General features: G+C 33.3%; 1 protein-coding gene across 3 annotated transcripts in view; it reads right to left on the bottom strand.

Moving 5' to 3' along the window:
• Rbcn-3A (rabconnectin-3 alpha) overlaps positions 1–21,552 on the bottom strand; it is a 696,059-nt gene that overhangs the window by 153,639 nt on the left and 520,868 nt on the right. For all 3 annotated transcript variants that reach the window (XM_073979377.1, XM_073979376.1, XM_073979378.1), the window contains 4 exons: positions 2,963–3,184; positions 2,787–2,903; positions 2,481–2,714; positions 2,159–2,423 (listed from right to left, as the gene is read on the bottom strand). In XM_073979377.1, coding sequence (XP_073835478.1) covers positions 2,159–2,423; positions 2,481–2,714; positions 2,787–2,903; positions 2,963–3,184 — 838 coding nt within the window. The remainder of the gene's footprint in view (positions 1–2,158; positions 2,424–2,480; positions 2,715–2,786; positions 2,904–2,962; positions 3,185–21,552) is intronic.

Raw genomic sequence — 21,552 nt, 5'->3', positions numbered from 1 at the left:
TCGTATAACTCTAATTTTGGTGAATATTTTAATGAAATTGAAAATGGGTTTTAAAAATATTATTCAAATAAGGGTCTTTTGCGAAGCAAAACTATATATATCATAAACTGCGCTCCGATTATATACCATTTCGATTCTGCAAATCGAGTCGATTCGGTTTTCATCACATACCCGTTTATCAGTGTTTTGAACCTTCAGATATTAATTTAATTGTAAAAAGTGTAAATTTTAATGCGGAAATAAAAAATTATATTACTAAATTTGCTGTGGGCAACGCAACTGGAGTTCGGTTGCTATCTATAATCGACCCATTAAGCTTATTTTTGGTCATACCAACATATATGTAGCTTATCAGTGATTTGTAAATTTTTGGTGATTTTTATTCTGTAGGTTCTTTTATATTTTTCGGTTTTTATGTATTCAATAAAGAGTTAGTTAATTGCAGTGGGAAATCATTCTGGGTAAGTATTTTTCTAATTTTGTTCTTATTTTCAGCGTGAAATTGTTCATCGCTTATGTTCATTACTCTATGTATTATGTTATTTGCCGTATTGATAATGGTTCTTTTTGTATGTTTTGAGTGGAAGTTTAAAAGTCTCCCTGAGGCTGTGGGTTTCTGTTACCAGTTTAAGTTTATTTTGTTGTCGAAATTATAGATGGTGGCAAAATTAAACGGCGAGCGTTTTATTTGAGAGTTTCCATCATGAGAAAGAATATATTTATTGAGGCTAACCGACAAATTATTTTCTAGTTTTAAGTGAATTTCAAAATAAAACACTGAAACTTAATTTTTTGAAATTATTTTTTATATTAATCAAACAACACCAAATAGGGTAACATATTGATAGGATACAAATTCTTCAAGTATTCGTATAATTCATATCAAACTAGCCTAAGTTATAATTCCTAACGAACATTTTTCAACATAAACAAAAATGATAAAAAACATAACGCATTGATGGTATGTATATAAGACATCGGGGCCTAATAAAAAACAATTAGTTTACCATTAAGACAGTTTATGAACTAATTCTTTAAGAGGAAATGAACACACAGCATATAAAAAATGCTAGTGTCCGGATTAACGAGTGTCCAGATTGTCGAGACTATACTGTACATTGATTTCCATAGGTTTGGTTCGATCATATATATATATATATATATATATATATATGCCTCCATGAACAAATTAAAATTCTTCGCGGTTTAGAAGATATGCGCCTGCCAAAATGCTCACTTTTGACTTAATTTTTCAAGGATATTTTTGATGTCCTTTTTATCCTGCAATGCAATAATTTATAATTATTATATAAAGCCTATACTCCCCTCTTTAATATGACACCAATACCAGCATCGTACGACGAGTACAAGTATTTAAAATATTTTTTTGAAAAATGTTGACCTTTGAAATTTGTTTGACCTCTAAAAGGTCAAAACGATGAGAAAACGAAAAATTAAAAATGCCATTTTACTCAATTTTGCCTATATTTTCAAACGTATATAGTCCGGTTCAAGTGTAATTTTGGCTGTCGGACACGTTATAAGATCCATTTCTTGTTGTTTAGGTATTCAGCAAATAAATAAATTATGTATGTTAGCAAAAAATATAAAATTTGACAATATACTATGATCGACAATAAAAAAATAGAACTATGAAAACCTACATATGTGTTCTTCCAAAAACGTTAAGAAGTTAGATGGTAAATGGTATGTGTTTATTTTAAAGCAAAAATAAAAACGAAATTATTAAGGAAAAAATGTAAATATTTGTTGAGTTCGTTGTTGTTGTAGCAGCATAAAAACCTACATAGAACCGTAGGTTTTATGCTGGGTTGGCAGCCGCTGGCCGAAACACAATGGTTTCGGGTCAATCCGGTACGAAAGAACCCGCTGCCGTGGGATTGAACAATAATTTCGGAATGAAGTTGTGTTCGAAATTATTAATTCTTGTAAAACTTTTTGACATTGTTGTAACAGATTGCTAATGCATATACCTTAGTAAATGTACGGTTCGTGGCGCGAATAGGTTTTCATAGTACGATTGTTTCATTCACGAGCAAATACTCGATCGAATCGAAACACGTAATTAGGCCAAAGGTCTGTAAAATAGTTGTCAACCACATAGTATATGTTTACGGGATATAATGTTAATACTTACTGATCAGAACTTTGTATCATTAAAAAGCCAGTATTGGATCCCGTTTCGTTGTCCTTTGCCATATTTAACAAATCGTAGTCACACTCATCCTCGTACCAATTTGGTGATTCTAATAGGAGTGAAATGTTGAATTCTTGAACCTCCCGAGGATTTGCTACAGCTATCATGCTAGATGAACTGTTATTTAAGCAAAACGCTAAAATTGACTCGTGGTCCTTGTGTATAACGCGAATTGGTTCGTTCACATCTTTGCTTGATGAACTTCCTAAAATTTGGATTTTCTGATTATTAACGCTTCAAAAAGATGATTGTTACGTTTTACCATTATCAACCGAATCAGTTAGTTGAATATGATTTTTATATGTATTTTCAATTTTCTTTCCATATATGACTTTGATAAATACATCTTGGGCTTCATCTTGACGAACAAGGAAGTTCCACAATCTACGAACCGGTCCAGCGGCTGTGCTGGTAGAAAATGGTGTGTTGTCTTTATTTAATAGGGACCTATATCTGTGTATTGAGAGTCCGGGTACTCCACTGTTGGAAAAACAGCCTGTAAAGAGTACAAGAATATTTTTTGATGTGAAGTATTTTGCTTTGATTATGTTTTAAGAAGAATACGTACCAGGAATGAAGTCCTCTCCCGGTGGACCTTTAGAAAGCAGAATTTCAAGAGCAATTTCTTGCCATCTATTAAATGTTCTTAGAACTTCATGAGAGAGTGGGCTCAGGACTGGTAGATCTAAGTTTAATCATCAATTATTATATATAAATAATAAACAGGTATATTTCGTAAACTACCTTGAAGCTCAATTCCTGATATATTGACAAAATCCTGTATTTTCTTTATAAAAACTTTCATCAATGCTACCCGCAATATGCACCACGAATATGACGTAGGATCCAAGTGTTCTTTATTATCCTTGTCTTTGTTAACACCACTATTGGTGGTTCCAATAACATCGTCTTCTTCTCCTTCATTTTCTGATTCATAGGGATCGTCGGTATCGTAATCATCAAAATCTACAAAAATAAGTTAAAAAAATAAAACAAATGACATTTGCGTGTTTTTCTATATATGTGCGTAATTTAAATTTGGATAACCGATTTGACAGTTAACAATGTAATAATGTTTAGTAAATTATAATGTAACTTAAGCCCCTTCTTACAGCAACCAGCACCCAACAACCAAAATGATTGATGCCAAAGATCCTATTTAAGTATGGTTGCAAATGAAGTACCATGTCATCTTTTTAGCATCTTCGCCCATTCTTTTTACAAAAGATCCAAACAGACGGATCAAACCATTTACAAATGCAAATAGCATCTTTACCAACCCTTTGGTATTGCATATTTACCAAACCGTTGGCATGACATCTTTACCAATCCTTTGGCATGAACCCATTTTACAATTCCACAGAATGAAATTTTCATAAATTCAATGTCATGAAATTTGTAGCTCAATTCCATTGAAAGTAAAAATTAACAAACATTTTGCGATCACATCCGCAATTTTTTTACTACATGGGTTAAGAAAAAATCCTGGTCTCAAATCTGTTCTAGTTCATAAAATTGGATGCTGCGCCCAGAGGTGTTTATATATATATTTATAAATCGTTAACTTCTTTTGGCATTTATCTGCAGATGCTTAAATATTTCCTAAATTTATTTTTATGTTCGCGGAAAATAAAAAATAATGAAAAAACTTGAAGTAAATTTAATTTATTGTAACTCCATTCAAATCTGTAAAAAATATGTTAACAACACGTACACGGATATAACGAACAATTTGTCGCCATTACTTATTTTACTTTCAATGAAATTGTATACAACAATATTTTTTATATTCATTATTTCACAGTGGCAAACTTATTCTCACTCCGTTCGGATCGTTGATTTGACCGCAGCACAGAGCTTACCATTAAACAAAAATTCTTAGTGTATAGTGAACAAAACCAGCAATCTCTTTATTATATCTCAGTTAGAAAAAATAATTCTTAATAAATAACAAATAAAAACTACAAACTTTAAATAAAGAAAAAAAACTTTTTGTCCAGTTTAATAATTATTTTTCTCACATAAGAGGAATTTAAACGATATCTCCTCTCCAAGAGAGAGTGAGAATATAATATAATTGTTCCACAAACATCCCAGACGGGACAAGGGAAACATCTCTCATATCAATGAGTGCACCGCGATTCATATTAGCTCAATGATATGGGACCTACTGTTTATCGCCGAGTCCGAACGGCGTGTCTTACGACACCATTTTATAGAGAACCCAGCAAAATAAATTGGAAGTAGTATAATGTAGACTAGTTCTTTCACGGCATGTTTTTATGCAGTTCAAACGGAGTCGTGAAAAAGGCACTCCATTCCTCACATTTTAACCGCATTTGGATGCAATCCAAAGAATCACATCCATTTGTCACATTTTAACAACATCCGGAGGCTGTTCAACGGCGTCGTGAAAAAGGCACTCCAATTCCTCACAATTTAACAGCATCCGGATGCAGTGCAAACGGAGTCGTGAAAAAGGCACTCCGTTCACTACATTTTATTAACAGTTGTTAGAGATCCCTACATGTACAAAAATCAGTTTGTACATCTCTACAGGCAGCGGAATACATTTCCCAAAAGAGATAATCGTGTTAACATTTCCAAACATTTGTTAATACAAGCTAAATAATATTTCATTTGTGAACATTTTTCCGGTAACTCACGAGAAGAAAATTTCCCAATGGAGTGCTGTTGGAGTACATGTCGAAATCTTAACTGGTGATGGGAAGACAATATCAAACCCATTTAGCAGATGAAGCAAAAGCACTTAAGCTTAAATGAAGAGCACACACATGTTGAATGTTGAATTCAATAGAGAATTTTCATAATTTGTTTTAATGTAATAAAGTTATTAATATTTTTGTTTTACACAAATAATAAATGCATTTTATTTTGTTATTCAAAACACGTACTCTGGACTGCCTCCTATTCTACCCCAAAGGGTCAGTTAAAATGCAATGCCAAAGGGTCAGTTAAAATGCAGTGCCAAAGGTTCAGTTAAAATGCAATGCCAAAGGGTCAGTTAAACTTAGGGGTATTTTGCCACCGTTGAAAATTTTGATGTTGCCTGGCCGGGGAATCGAACCCACCATTGCACTACGGTGGTACCCAGAGAGAGTGAGAATAAAAACATAAAAATGACTTCCAACAACAATGTCATGTTATGCATGGATCTTACCAAACCATGAAAAATGTGTCAATAGGCCCAAAAAATACCTAGTTATAAAACGTTTAAACGAAACAGAAACGTTCAAAAATGTTTCTCCTTTTTTATTAAAAAACTTATCGATTGTGCTTGTGGAGAAGTTTCTTCATGCAAGAAACTTATGAATGGAACATTACTAGTGAATACAAGACCATACATTCAAGCTACCAAATTAACAAAATTACATTCCTTCCCCCTTAAAATGCAACAATTGCCACCTCTTCGGACATCTGGGAAAATTCTGCTCAAACGAAAAAATTTGCTACAATTGTGCCAATTCTTATCACACAACTGATTCAAATACGCCTTGTGAAAACACACCATGCTGCATTAATTGCAAGAAAGAACAAATGAGTGACACCAAACATCCATCAACAAGCAAAACATGCCCAATATTTTTAAAACAAAAAGAAATTCAAACAATAAAAACAACAAAAAAGTAGACTATAAAACTGCCCACAACATGTACAAAGAGAGAGTCCAACAAAGCAAAACATATGCTCAGGTACCCAGAAACAACGTTAACTGTAACTCTCTCGACGAACAATCACCAACAACATCAAAAAATGCCACTCTCACTAAATCCACAAAAACAACATCACCTGTCACTGCATCCGACAAACCTACAAACAATAACACAACAAAATCACAAAATCCGACAACAAGCAATAAACTCTTCAAAAAAGACAACGTCATCATCCCACCTAGAAATGAATCAAAGAGATTGAGAAGATCACTCACAACAAAATCAAAAGAAAACATAAACGAGCTGACTGAACCAAATTTAAGCGAAACTAGCGATGAATTCATTGAAGTAAAAGAATAAAACTACTTATAGTGCGTTTAGATTTATGAATCAACCCGGCTTCGAACGTCGATTCCATGGTGTATGCGCCGGGTAAATCCGTGTTTTAAACACACTGGATTTTGTTTGGCGTATGCGCAGTGAGGTTGGCGTTTGAAACCGGGTGGACTTCATAAATCTACACGTAATACCTTTTTTTATTTAAAATAACAAGTTCACATCACTAATTAGTGGTGTGAATTTGTTAAACCATAAATACATCAATTAAACCTATAATATCCTATTCAACACAGATTAAATGATTCTTAAAATATTACAATGGAATGTAAAAGGTTACATTAACGACTATAATGAACTACTAACACTAATTAAGTTACATAAACCCCAAGTAATTTCCCTTCAGGAAACACACTTAAAAATGTATTAAATATCCCAATTCCTGTTAATTATAAAATATACATATCTGAAAACAATACGAACTCATTTGGAGGTTCTGCTTTGATTATTCATAATTCTGTTCAACACGAAACCGTTAATACCAACAGCATATTTGACACAGTAGCACTGACTTTACATTCTAAAATAAAATTTACAATTTATTCTACTTACATATCGCCAAATTTGGCATTTAATAAGAATAATTTAGAAGACACTTTCAATTCTTCCTCAATACCATATCTCGTTACTGGAGATTTTAATGGTTGACACTCTTCTTGGGGTTCAAAAAAGAACAAGAAAAGAGGGAATATCATTAACAAATTCATAACCCAATCCAACCTTATTCTACTAAATGATGGGTCACCTACCCACTATACAACGCATGTCACACATCGATTTATCTTTGCATCACCAATACTCAAAATAAACTCAACATGGGAAATATACGATGATCTATGTGGAAGTGATCATCTTCCAATAATAATCTCACTGTTCCCAAATCCAGTAATAGAACCAATTCGTAAGAAAGCTCATTTTATCCTAGAAAAAGCAAACTGGGAAAAATTTAATTCATTCTCCTCAAAATTTCAAAATTCAAGTGCTACTAGCGCAAACATAAGCAAAGAAACTGCCAACATTTAGAGGATTCTTCTACAAAGCGCTAACGAATCAATTCCTCACCAAATTCCAAATAAAACCGGAAGTACTGTTCCATGGTGGAATAAAAAACTTGAGCATCTTAAGAAAGAAAGAAACCGGTTCTGGAATATTTTAAAGAAAAACATTAATACGGAAAATCTCATTAATTTTAAGAGAGCCAATGCGAAATTTAAGAGGGAAGTTAAAATATCTAAAAAAGATTCCACTTTAAAATTTACCTCTGATATTACCCCTACCTCTTCAATTAACAAATTATGGTGCAATATTAAAATATTTTGCGGTTTAAAAAATAAAACTCGAATACACTGTATTCAATCTGTCTCTAACCCCCAATCAATTTTAACCAATGATATGGATATTGCGAATGCCTTCGCCAATTTCTGGTCACAAAATGCGGAAGATCATAATTTTCCGTTAGAATTTCAACAACATAAACCATCAGCTACCATAAATAACAATCTTATACCATGCAAAAATGCAGAACATATCGAAACCCCTATATCAATTCTAGAATTTTTTTCTTGCCTTTCCACACTAAAAGGCAAAACACCTGGAATTGATAATATATCATACCCAATGATTAAAAACTCATCGCAAACAAAGAGAGGATAGTGTCCTTATACAATAACATTTTTTCACACTATATACCACAAATTTACAAAAATAGTCTCGTTATACCAATTATCAAGCCTAATTCAGATAAAACGGCTATAATATCATATTGTATCGTATTGGATAAAATCATTTTAAAACGTCTATGGTGGTTTTTAACGACAAATAATCTTCTTCACAATAATCAAATTGGGTTCAAAAAAGGAAAATGAACGTATGATTCTCTCATATATCTTGATCACATTATAACACAATCAATTTCCACAAGGAAACACATATCGCTTGTATCCTTGGATTTTGCCAAGGCATATGACAAGATTGGAATACATACGATATTAGACCAACTTATAAAATGGAAAGTAGGTCCAAAAATATTCAAATATATTTATAACAAGACATCGGATTTTTGCATGTTTTTTATTTCTCATCCGATTGGACTCAAATTTTGGATCTATGCGTTTTAAGGGTCAATTTTTCGATATTTGGGGTCATATCAAAAACATGCAAAAAATATGCAAAATATATTCAAAAAATAAGCAAAATATGCAAAAAATATGCAAACAGTTTTTGGCCGAAAATCGTCATAAAAGTCGTAAAATTGTCAATTGATGTTAGAAAAATCGTCAAAAATCTTCAAAGTGTTCTAAATTAGATTTTTAGCAGATTATTATGTTATCGAAACCTCTTACGACAGTGTGGTGTAGGGCATAAAAGTATGGTATTGTAATACAACTTTTTTATTATTAAACTATGTAAAAATATAAAATTTGATAAAATATCAAACGTTCTATGTAAAATTCAATATTTTCTTTGTTATAATTTGTAGCGTAGTCTGTAGAGAAGTCTCCCTTGTCCCGTATGGGATGTTGTGGAACAATGTTTTTTTTTTTTTAAGTTGTAGCGTTGGGCTGGTTATTGTTCAAAGGGAACAAATCGATGTCGGATTTTTTAAGGCGGCAACCGCATAAAGTTTTTAGTTTGGTCAGATTTTAAGACTGTCAAAGTTTGAGCACAATTGGAATATGTTAACATGTGCCACTGGGGCCTCGACATTATGAAAATCTCGATTTTTTGGCTATTTAGCGATTTCGGCGACCCATTTCTCTGGAATGGTTAAAGCTTTTTGTCCATATTAAGCATTAAATTAAAGGCCATTCTATTCTTAACATTTCATGCTGAACAACAAAATATAAGTATATATAATAAATCTAATACTAAATAGGTATTACAGAATTCGAGATAATAAAGCCAATGTCCCGAAAAACGTGACTAGGTACGCCTTTGTGCGAAAATGGAGACTATTAAAAAAACATTTTCTTCGTTTTTATCAATGTTTGAAATGAAAACAAATGTCTTTTACATTTTGATCTAAATTAAATTTATTCGAGAGTCAGACATCATGTGGTTTTGGAGCTATCTGGGTACAGCTGACTACTTGAAGAACGTCCTGCTATGTAGTTCACAACTTTCAAGTTGTTTACCATCCTTTGCGCCTCCTGGAAATTCGGAGTTAATATTTAATCTCTTGAACAACAAGAATTATGCCAGACCTTTTTCTAGGATTTTCGGCAGTTGCTCTTTTGGAAGTTTGGATATAATATTTCTGAAGAAAATTTAATCTTCACGGTGCTCTTGAATAAAATTTAAATGGAAGGTGCTTACACCTGGGAAGTTTTTGCGGATTCTGAAACTACAATGTTCATAGATGAGAAAAATCAAAAAACAAAAAAAATCGCCGGAGCGCTTTTTAAATAAATCGCGATTCAAGTTGATATTTTTAGGGGTTGTTTAGGTTTTCACGATTTTGCTTAGAAACTGCAAGTCCTATCAAAATGAGACTGAAGAAAATGTTGTAGCTATGAAAATTCTCTACAAGATTGACATTTACGGTAATTTCATAGGTTTTACCATTTTTGAGATATTGAAGTTCAAATTGGGACAATGCACTGACTGAATCGCCCCCTTATAAAACAATGTCATGAAGGGGGCGCCTTAACTAACTTTTAATGAAAACCGCTTACAAGAAATCCAAAAACAAGAAAAAATCGCTGTAGGGATTTTTAAATAAATCGCGGTCAAAATTCACATTTTTAGGTGCTTTTTAGGTTTTTACGATTTTGCTTGAAAACCGCAAGTCCAATCGAAATGGAGCTAAACAAAATGTTGTAGCTGTCAAAATTCTCTAGAGGATTGACGTTTATCATTTGTTCCCAGCTTGTACCATTTTTGAGATAAGGAAGCTCAGTTTACATTTTTAGTTTTGTTTTGTTAGGGTTTCGCGAATTTTCTTGAATACGGTAAGTCGTATCGACATGTGACCTGAGAAAATCTTATAGCTGTGAAAATTCTCTACAAGGCTGTAATTTTCCCTAGGTTGTACCATTTTTTTAGATATATAAGCTTAAGTTGTGAAATTGCAATCATGACATTGTTTTATAAGGAAACGATACAGAATTGAATTGAATTTTCCCAATTTCAACTTCTATATCTCAAAAGTTGTAAAACCTACGAAAATATCAATAAGGTCAATCTTGTAGAAAATTTTGATAGCTACAACCCCTAAAAATGTCAACTTGAATCGCGATTTATTTAAAAATCTCTCCGGCGATTTTTTTGTTTTTTTTTGATTTTTCTCATCTTTGAACATTGTAGTTACAGAATCCGCAAAAACTTCCCAGGTGTAAGCACCTTTCATTTAAATTTGTTAAGATTTTTGTCGCCTTTTGGCTCTTTACGGCGTTTTGCACCGTTGGATGAAACAATGGCAGGTCAGCAAGTTCAGGACTAAGATACCACAGATTATTAACTATGTTGTTATTTCCTTTTTCTGAAATTTGTGTGTCAATGTTTTCATATTTCAATACATTTTCAATGAGGGCTAGGTCATGGTTTGATGCTAAACGTATCGTAGAATCTGAAGAACCATCTGTCCCGAAAACAATCAAGCGTGGCTTCAAGAAAATCGTAACTATGCAATTGTCATTGGTGCTGGACCCCTGTAAGGTGTATAGGAACGTTACTAGTATAATTATGGCTACAGTAGAAGCTATCGGAGAGGATCCCTACAAATATAAGATCTCTAGAAGCTTTATCCGTGAACAGCGGAGAATAAACCGTGAAAAATAAACGCAACAGCTTCAAGGAACGAGGCTATTTGTGTGCACTGGCATGGAAAACTATTACCAGGTATTCTCAAAACAGGGAAGAAAAAACGGGTTGCTGTTCTGGTATCACATGGGGGTAAAGAACAACTCCTAGGTGTTCCTGAAACTGACAGTAGCTCATGGGAGAAACAAGAACTAGCAGTGTACAAATGCCTAGAAAAATGGGGTCTCACCAGCTCGAGCAGATATTAGGTCGAGAGCTTCTGTACCACCGTACAAACTTGTTAGAAAATTTTTGAGAGGGATTTTTGACTGCACATATTCAAGCGATTACTATAAGAATAGTCTGCGATTGACAAATCCAAGTTCGAAGTAGGCGAGAGTGAGAGGCCGTAGAAGCACCTTGCGTTTAAATCGTTCGAGACTGGACGCCCCCAGAATGTTTTTTCTATTTTATTTATTTATTTATTTGGTATCCCACACGACATCAACTGAGTGTTATAAGTGAGAGTTTGGGTTATTGATTTTACAAAACGTATTGGACAATTTTGTACAATTGTTTTATCTGTCTTGGTAGTTTTCTAGTCAACGACGCATGAGATCATTGTGTGATTAGGGTATATATTTAAAGATAAGAAAACTGTCGGCCATAAATTGTGTATTTTTATTACCCACGAAGCATTATGCCTGCTGTGTGCATAATGCATTTTTAGGTACATCGTGTTAGATTTTAAGGTATAGTTGAAACAAATAACTAAATAAAGAATGAGTCTCTCTAAAGCAACGAAGCAAACAACATCGCTCGCGCGTGTGTTTTCATTTTCTTAGTTTATTTTCCTTTGGTTTCTTGGGTGCATTTGTAATGAGACTAGGAGTCGTCTCATCATTTGGTGACCTCAAAATGATAGTTCACGTAGTGTAAAAAAATACTGCTGTGATAGGTGACGTGATAGGCTCGCGGTTTCAAACAAGAAATTTGTGTAGTTTATTCGAGTTAAGTGTAGTGACGTGGTAGGCTCATATTTTCAAGAAAGAAAAGTGTGTTAGTTTACGCGTAGTGTTATAACGTAGTAGACGCGTAGTCAAAAGTGACTACGTTAGGTTTATTCGTTAGGTTATAGAAAGGCGCACAGTCGAAGCAAAGATTGTGTTAGGCCAATTTTATAGATAGAAAAAAAAAATAAAGTGACATCAAAGGATGTTGGGCGAGTATATAGTGTCCATATGTTTACAAACGAGCAAAATTGCTCAAAACAGTATAGCCAAAGAAACTAGGGAAAAGTGTTCCGAAATAGTTAGTTCTTTCGCGGAAGCAAGAAAGGATTTTTTAGGTAACGAAAGGGAGCTCCGACGTATGGGAAAAGTACCATACGATCATTGCGTATTCGCTGTGGGAGTGCAATATGCGGTGAAAAGAATAGAGGAAGGCATGGAAGCTATGGGTTTGTTTGTGCCCATAGAAGTGCCACGTCTAGATAATGTAGCTGAGGTGAATAGCTTAAATAGTTCATTGGAAGAGTGTGGAAATAAGTCCGTACAGTTTCAATCAGGTCCGCCACAGATTGGGTTGCAAATGAGACTAACAGATGCTTCTTTTAATTTTGGGATAAAGATTAAGAGAGCTCTTGTCTCAAGAGTAGAAGGCATAGCAGAATGTTATCAGTCATTATCGTTACAGTACCTCATAGTTAAAAGATTAGAATCTTTTAAGGCGGGGAGAATGGTGAATTTTGTAGAAGACTCTTTTCTGTGTAAATAGAGTCAGGTAGATTTCTTTTTTAAGCATGTGTTCGAAGAATCTATGTTTAAAAATAACCGACTGCCTGTCATAAATAATGGAACAAATGTCGTGCCCAAAATAGTAAAGATAAGAAAGGGTCTATAAAAAATGTATTTTCCATTACCAACGCAACGTGTGTGTGCATGATGTATTTATAGTCACAGCGTGCATTTCTATTTTGCGTGTAAACAAAATGTATGTGTATGTGTGTTATTGTTAGATTGTAAGATTTAGGTTTAAATATTTTGTAGTAAATAAAGAGTCTCTCTAAATCAACGAAGCGAACAACATCGCTCGCGCGCTTGTTTTCATTTTCTTAGTTTATTTTCCTTTGGTTCCTTGGGTGCATTTGTGATGAGACTAGGAGTCGTCTCATCATTTGGTGACCCCCGACGAGATAGACTCGCGAGTTCAAAAAGGGAATTTGTGTAGTTTATTCGTTTTAGTGTAGTGACGTGTTGGGCTCGCATTTTTAAAAAAGAAAAGTGCTGTGGTCTATCCGTAATTTAGTAGCGAGATAAGCGCGTAGTAAAAAGTTACTACGTTGGATTTATCCGTTATTTTAACTAACGCAATAGGCGCGTAGTCAAAAGTGACTACGTTAGGTTTTTGATGTTAGTTAGGGGAAAGGCCAACAGTCGCAAAAAGGCAGTGTTGCGTCGATCACCAGTAAAGAATCACGTAGTGAAAAAGTGTCTATGGTAGGATTCTAAAAGTTATAAAAACCAAGTGTAAAATAAAGTGACAAAAATAGAGCTTGCGAATATAAATTTCGAAGAATTCATCCAACATCAAAGGATGTTGGGCGAGTATATTGTGTTATTATATTTAGAAATGAGCAAAATTGCTCAGAACAGTGTATCCAACGGGACTAGGGACAAGTGTGATGTCATTGTTAATTCCTTCACGGAAGCCAGAATGGATTTTATAGACAATGATAGAGAGCTCCGGAATATGGAAAAAGTTCCATATAAAATGCACAGCATATTCGCATCAGGTGTGCGGTATGCAATTAAAAAGTTTGACCTATTATATCGTCAGGTGAGAACAGACATGGGTGTAGAGTAGAGTAGAAAATTTCAACTTTTTACAAATTTGTTACCGCATGGTGAGATTTGCGAAAATTTCTAGAGTAGCACCTAAAGAGGTGAAAGTAAAAGATTATGAAGAAATCAATGGGAATGGATTCCCAAGTTAAATACTAGACAGGTAGATAGTAATTCAATTAGGAAAATATGACTATTCCTGAATTTAATAAAACAGTAAAGTTTTCAGGTAGTGTAGGATCCACTGAGAAAGTCGGTGAGGACACGGAAACTATGGAAACTGAAAATGAAAACGTTCGCGATGATGTTTCGCGGAAGTTTACAAGTGAAATAAATCGAATACGTGAAAGAAATGAACAGTTGAAGTTCAGGTTGGATCAAAAGGCCATTGCTTGCTCAATTGCTGAGGAAAATGCTCGTCTGTATGAATCAAGAGTTGAAGGCCTTACCGCCAAATACAATGCTGCTAATGCTGAAAAAGAAAATACCGTTGTGGACCTTGATGAATTAAGAAAAGAGTTCGAGTATCCACAAAAGAACATTCAGAGTCTGCGGGGAGAAATTACCTACAAGGAACAAATTCATTCTCAAGACATTAAAGAAATACGCTGTCGGCTTTCTACAAAGTATGAAGCCAAATTGCAACAGTCTTCGCGAGAGTTGCGTGCACAATTCGAAGGACAAATTAGTGCTAATCGTGCTGAGATTAATATCTTGAAGAGCCGAATTGTTGCATTCGAATCTACAAATACTGCATTAAATGTCCGCAATTTTGACTTAGAAAAATTGCTCGATACTGAACGTGCATGTAATGTTGATGACATTTCCAATATAGAAGCTGACTTTCAACGATGCCGAGATGAAATGTCACAACAACTACAAGAAAGTGCTGTCGACGACAAAGTACTGTGTGGCGAAGAAGATATAAGCCAAACGGAATATTTTGTAATAAGCAGAGAGAAGGATGGCATAAAAATTTCCAAGGGTGATGCTAACGCAAGGGTACAAAACAAAGGTACCAATGAAGTGGGAATCGAGGGTTGGCAAATTAAACGTAAAGATAAGACGTTCTATTGCCCTCACTACGAAAAAATGGATGGCGGTGCCAATATGACGGCGGGCCCTTCCTATGTTACAGGCGCAACACATGAACCACCAACCAATGTTATTATGGTATCACAAAGATGGCAAAGTGCAGATAACATAGGGATATCGCTGAATAATGCCGATGGTGAAGAAGGAAATGATGCCAGAAGTAGTTTTCGAATTTGGTCTGGTTATGATGGTATAATCAATAAAGCAATCACAATTAAAAAGAAATATCCTACCAAACGAAAATGGATATACTATGTAATTCATCGATGGAAGAGAGATCCACGTCCTAGCTGGTTGCTGAAGGTATTGGGTGCGATCACCCAGATTTAAGTCCTTATAATGTTTTATATTATATTTAGCAGTTCCAAAATTAAATGTAATTGTAATAGTACTAAAATTATTTAGGTTATAAAAAGATAAGATCCATATACATACATACATATCATTGTTAAAAGATTAGGATCTTTTCGCGGCGGGGAGTATGGACAATTTTGTACAATTGTTTTATCTGTCTTGGTAGTTTTCTAGTCAACGACGCATGAGATCATTGTGTGATTAGGGTCTATATTTAAAGATAAGAAAACTGTCGACCATAAATTGTGTAGTTTTACTACCAACGAAGCATTATGCCTGCTGGGTGCATAATGCATTTTTAGGTACATCGTGCATTTTGTGCGTCTATTTTTGTGTTAGATTTTAAGGTATAGTTGAAACAAATAACTAAATAAAGAATGAGTCTCTCTAAAGCAACGAAGCGAACAACATCGCTCGCGCGTGTGTTTTCATTTTCTCAGTTTATTTTCCTTTGGTTTCTTGGGTGCATTTGTGATGAGACTAGGAGTCGTCTCATTACGTATAATGAACAAGATAATGTTATATAGATATAATATAGGATATATTTGGTAAACATTATCAATAGGTTAAAAAGAAATAGAAGCAATAGATTGAGTTTAATACAAAAAATAGTGAAAACGATATTCAGAAATATTTTTAGGTCCAAAACAAGACCTAAACCGCATTGAAGATTTACTTAATACGAAAGGCATTCACAAACAAATATCAGATAGAGGAAATAACAAAATGATAAATCATATGTGGTACCATAGTCCTGAACTTATTGGTCTGGCATTGTTTGATCTGATAGTGCAAAACACCGTAAAGATCCAAAAGACGACAAAAATCTTAACAAAGCAAAGATAGAAATTTCTCCAGAAATAATCGATCCAAACTTACAAAAAACAACTGCCGAAATGCCTAGAAAAGGGTTTACCAGGCATAATTACAAGTGAGACTTAATTGTTGTTCAAAAGATTAAACTTTAACTCCGAATTTCTTGAAAAAGATTCTGCAACTTGACCACAGAACATCAATTACCAGGAGGGGTAAAGAATGGTAAACAGCTTGAAAATTGTGAGCGACATAGCAAGGAGTCGAGTTCATCACCATGTCGTCATCTGTACCCAGATGGCTCCTTATGTCAGTCCCTTAATGCCCGTAATTTCAACAAGTAGCTATCTATGAGTTCACAGATATCTCCCGTGTAAGCAACATTTTTTTAATTTCAACGCATAAGTAACGTTATCGAGTCAAAAACGGCCATATTACTTACGCCAAGGATTTTACCTGGTTAATCGTTGCCAATGTGTTAAAAGTTGTAAAACACTTCTATGTGGCAATGATTTTGCGAAATCATGAATGAAAATCACCAATATTACCACATGATTTCAAAATTTACACGCCTCGGTAAATGGCATGTAGAAATTACCAAACGCGTAGATAAAGATAACTAATAGGTAGCTACCTACCCGTTTACCCAGACGTTGAAATTACGGGCATAAGTAAATTAAAATATGTATGAACAAATTGTAAGCGTTTGTCATTGAAGCCATACAATAAATGTACAAATGTCCATCTTTGTAAACACAAAATTACATTTGAAAAAGGAAATGTTTGATGGATAGCGAAGCCATTCATTCCACGGCCGATATGTCTCTACAAAAGGAGAAACATGTCACATAATGGTGGTTGTGTGGGTTCGAATCTTCGGCTTTCCCTTTTCACTTGCAAACATAATCGGTCATTAAGCTCGACTCCAACGAGAAATTAATTAATATTAAAATAGATCTTCGCCCTAATAGGCAGTATTTTCAAATAAAGTAAAATATATTCGTTTTCATTTCCAAAAATTGGTAATATAGGAAGAAAAAAGATTTTTTAAATAGGCTCCATTTTTGCCCTAAGTCCTTTTTCGGGACATTGGCTTTATTATCTCGAATTCAGTAACACTTACGTACTTTGTTGTTCAGCAAGAAATGTTAAGAACAGAGTGGCCTTTAATTGAATGCATAATACGGGCAAGTAGCTTTAACCGTTCCACATATATGGGCCGTCGAAGTCGCCAAATAGCAACAAAAAAATTGATTTTTATAACTTCGAGGCCCCAGTACCACGTTGTGCTCAAACTTTGGGAATCTTAAAATCTAACAATACTAAAAGGTTTAGGCGGCTCCCCGGCTAAAAAATCCGAGATCGATTTAGTCATTTGAGTTAAAACCAGTCCAATGCTACAAATTAAATTAAGATGCTACAAAAAAGAAAATATTGAATTTTACATAAAACGTTTGATATTTTATCAAATTTTATATTTTTACATAGTTTAATAATAAAAAAATGTTATTACGATAGCATATTTTTATACCCGACACCACACTGTCGGAAATGGTCTCAATAACATAATAATCTGCTGAAAAAAATCGACGTTATACGGTCAACAGTCTTAGTTTAGAACACTGTTATGTATTTTTTGATGGTTTTTCCAACTTTAAATGACAATTTTACGACTTTTATGGCGATTTTCGGCCAAAATCTGTTTGCATATTCTGCATATTTTTTGCATATGGAAAATATGCAAAATAAATACGAATTAGATTTCTTTGAAACGAATTTTGGTCCAATCAGAATCTTCGTATCTTTAATATTAAAAAATATGCAAATATGCAAAATCCGATGTCTATTTATAACTATTTAAATAACAGAAAATTGCGAGTGCAAGCAAATTCCGCTTACTCAAACGTATATCCTCTCTAAAGTGGAATCCCGCAGGGATCTCCAATTTCTGTAGTCCTTTTTTCTTATTGCCTACAATAAATTATGTGATGTAATATCCCTACAAAAGGAACTTAGTTTTATTGCATATGCTGAGTGTAATACGATTTCATTATTGACTACAGTACACGCACTGATTAAATCCAAAATGGAATATGGTCTAATAATCTACGGTAAAGCTTCTAAATCAATCTTAAATAAATTAAATACGATTTTAAATGCCGCCATTAGAACATCTCTTGGTGCTTTCAGAACCACTCCTATTAACAATTTACTTTATGAAAGTAATTTTATGTCCATTTCCGACACCAAGGACTATCTCACCGCCAAACATTTTAAAAATATTTTCTTCGGGGATTAATCTCCTCTCTCTGAGATAACAAATGTATTACTTAAATCAAAAAAACTTAAATGTATTCCATCAACTCTTAATAATATCATTGAATATTGTCTAAACAATGATATATCAATTAATAATAAAATTATATCAAAACAAGTTTATCCACCCTGGAGCTTTAAAACCTCCTCCATAGATGTAAACCTTTCCATACACAAAAAGGGAAACACTCCTCCAGAGATTTTTATGAAAAAAATTCTAGAAATAAAAAACCAATTAAAAAATAGAACATTTATTTACACCGATGCACATAGGAGTAATGTATGTTAAAAGTTGATTAAAACTCCTAAACACCTCATTTATAATACGATTGATATAATATTTTGCACAAATCATATCCTTGGTCCAATGACTATTTTTGTAGAAAATAATGAAAATCGGTCCAGATTTGGATATAGCTCACATATATATTAGCATCGGATATGAGGTAAAATATGCACTAAAGGCGTAGTATAGGTCCGATCAAGCTGAAAATTGGTACAAACCTACCTACCTTATTTCTACACGGCTATGTGGTGGTATTTTTGATATTTGCAAAAAAGTGCAAAAAGTTATAACCCTAGTGCGCACTTGTTGTCTTACCCATATTTTAATTCAGAAAAACCCGTGTTTTTTTCCGAATGGCGCAAACATTTATCAAAAGTTTTGATTTAGTCTAATAAATAGGAGCCCCAGTTATAAGACAGATCAAAAATTAGTGTTGGCAAACGTTGCCAAAATATTTTTGTAATTTTTTTAAAATTGTTTTACATAAATTATTTAAATTTTACTTCAGAAAACCCAGTGATTTTTCCGAATGGCGCAAACATTTATCAAAAGTTTTGATTTAGTCTGATAAATAAGAGCCCCGGCTATAAGACAGATCAAAAATTAGTGTTGGCAAACGTTGCCAAAATATTTTTGTAATTTTTTAAAATTGTTTTACATAAATTATTTAAATTTTACTTCAGAAAAACCAGTGATTTTTCCGAATGGCGCAAACATTTATCAAAAGTTTTGATTTAGTCTGATAAATAAGAGTCCCGGCTATAAGACAGATCAAAAATTAGTGTTGGCAAACGTTGCCAAAATATTTTTTTATTTTTTTTTTTAAATTGTTTTACATAAATTATTTAAATTTTACTTCAGAAAAACCAGTGATTTTTCCGAATGACGCAAACATTTATCAAAAGTTTTGATTTGGTCTGATAAATAAGAGCCCCGGCTATAAGACAGATCAAAAATTAGTGTTGGCAAACGTTGCCAAAATATTTTTTTATTTTTTTTTTTAAATTGTTTTACATAAATTTTTCCTATTTATTTCAGATTGGCGCAACTATGCGTAGCGTATTATCTTTGAATCAGCATAATCTGCAGAATCTTGCATAAAACATTAAAAGTAACTATGGTCCGCAAACGTTCGCATCATGAAAGATATCTATGAATGACGGGATGTATCACAATAAACTAATAGTGAAGATGCAAAAACAATTATCTTTGGCGATTTTTATGAGCTCTAATACACACGAGTACAAATAAAATAAGTAGATTTGGCGAACGCTGGAACCAAAATATATTTCTATTTTGTAAATGTTTTTCTTAAATACTTCCATATCTGAATAATTCAATGGTTTTAGTTGATAAAAATTAGATTTTTTCAGAATGGCGCAAATATGCGCAATATATTATGATTGGATCTAATGTAGGAGACTTCAGTGCATAAATCACCAAAAGTAATTATGGTCCGCAAACGTTCGCATCATGCACTTTCTCACTTTTGAAATTTGAAGTCTCTTAAAAATTTTCATAAAATATATGCATGAAGGAAGAGACGTACCACCATTATTAAGGAGTGAAGCTGCAAAAACAAATTGGAACTTTTATAAGCTTTTCTTGTACGGAGAATATACAAAAACAAAAAACCTTGAAAATTATAAATTTTCGCGAAAATTTTTTTATTTCAATGTTCACTTCATTTTATAATATTTGAGAATGTACTTTTTTGCTTTCATTATAGCTGAGTTCAATCGGCTGCTGCTTTGGATTGGTTAACCGCAGATAGTTGCGGTTGGTCATAGCGAATGGGGAAAAGGGTCAGGTGACTGTTTACCAATAGTTTGTTTTTAAAAACGCGATTTTTATATGTTGAGTTTTGATCAACTTTTGGCCTATATTACACGTATGTGCGATGGTTCAAAATCGGGAGCCATAACCACCTACAGTATTGTTTTCGATAATTCCATTAGAACCTGCTCTATCTTACCAGATTACAGTAATTCATTTACAGCAGAAATAGTTGCAATTTATGAGTCATTAAATCTAATTCAAAAAATGAGAGGAAACTTTGCAATTTTTACTGATTCTATGGCCTCCCTAGAATCAATAAGTAACATAAACAACGATGAGTTCTATGCTAACAATATTAGACAAAACCTCATAAAATTGGGAATAAAGGTACCCAGCCATTCTCAAATACCTAGAAACGAATTAGCTGACAAAGCAGCAAAAAACGCAACAAAATCACCCTTAATAACAACAAACAATTTAAATTTATTCGATATACGTAACTTAATCAAATTAAATTTCTTACCTACCAAAAATATGTCTTGTTTTCAACATCTAAATGGTTTCAAGAAATTAATAAAAACCAAAAAAATATTATTCCAATACTAAAGAATAATCACAACATCAACCTTTCCAGAAGAGATCAAATTATTATCACTAGGTTAAGACTCGGTCATACAAGATTAACACACACTCACTTTATGGATAAAAATGCAAGAAACCGTTGTCCATTCTGTAATAGCTTTGATATAAATTTGAAACACATATTTTTGTATTGTAATTACTTCCAAACAGAAAGAAGAAACATATTTTCCAACAACAATACATTAAATGTCCTAAATGATTTAACACCACAAAACATTGAACTTATTCTAAAATATGTTAAAACATGTAATTTATATAAGCTTATCTAAAAGTCATATAATATTGTAAACATTAAACTTATTTTAAAATACATACATTAAAACATGTAACTTATATAAACTTATTTAAATTTCATATAAAATTGTAAACATGTCGACACCTCCAAATAATAGTATG

This window comes from Musca autumnalis, unplaced genomic scaffold (genome assembly GCF_047663935.1).
Source record: "Musca autumnalis isolate F117 unplaced genomic scaffold, ASM4766393v1 scaffold_3, whole genome shotgun sequence".
Taxonomy (NCBI): domain Eukaryota; kingdom Metazoa; phylum Arthropoda; class Insecta; order Diptera; family Muscidae; genus Musca; species Musca autumnalis.
The sequence above is the reverse complement of the archived record's forward strand: the minus strand, read 5'-3'. Positions and strand labels throughout refer to the sequence as shown.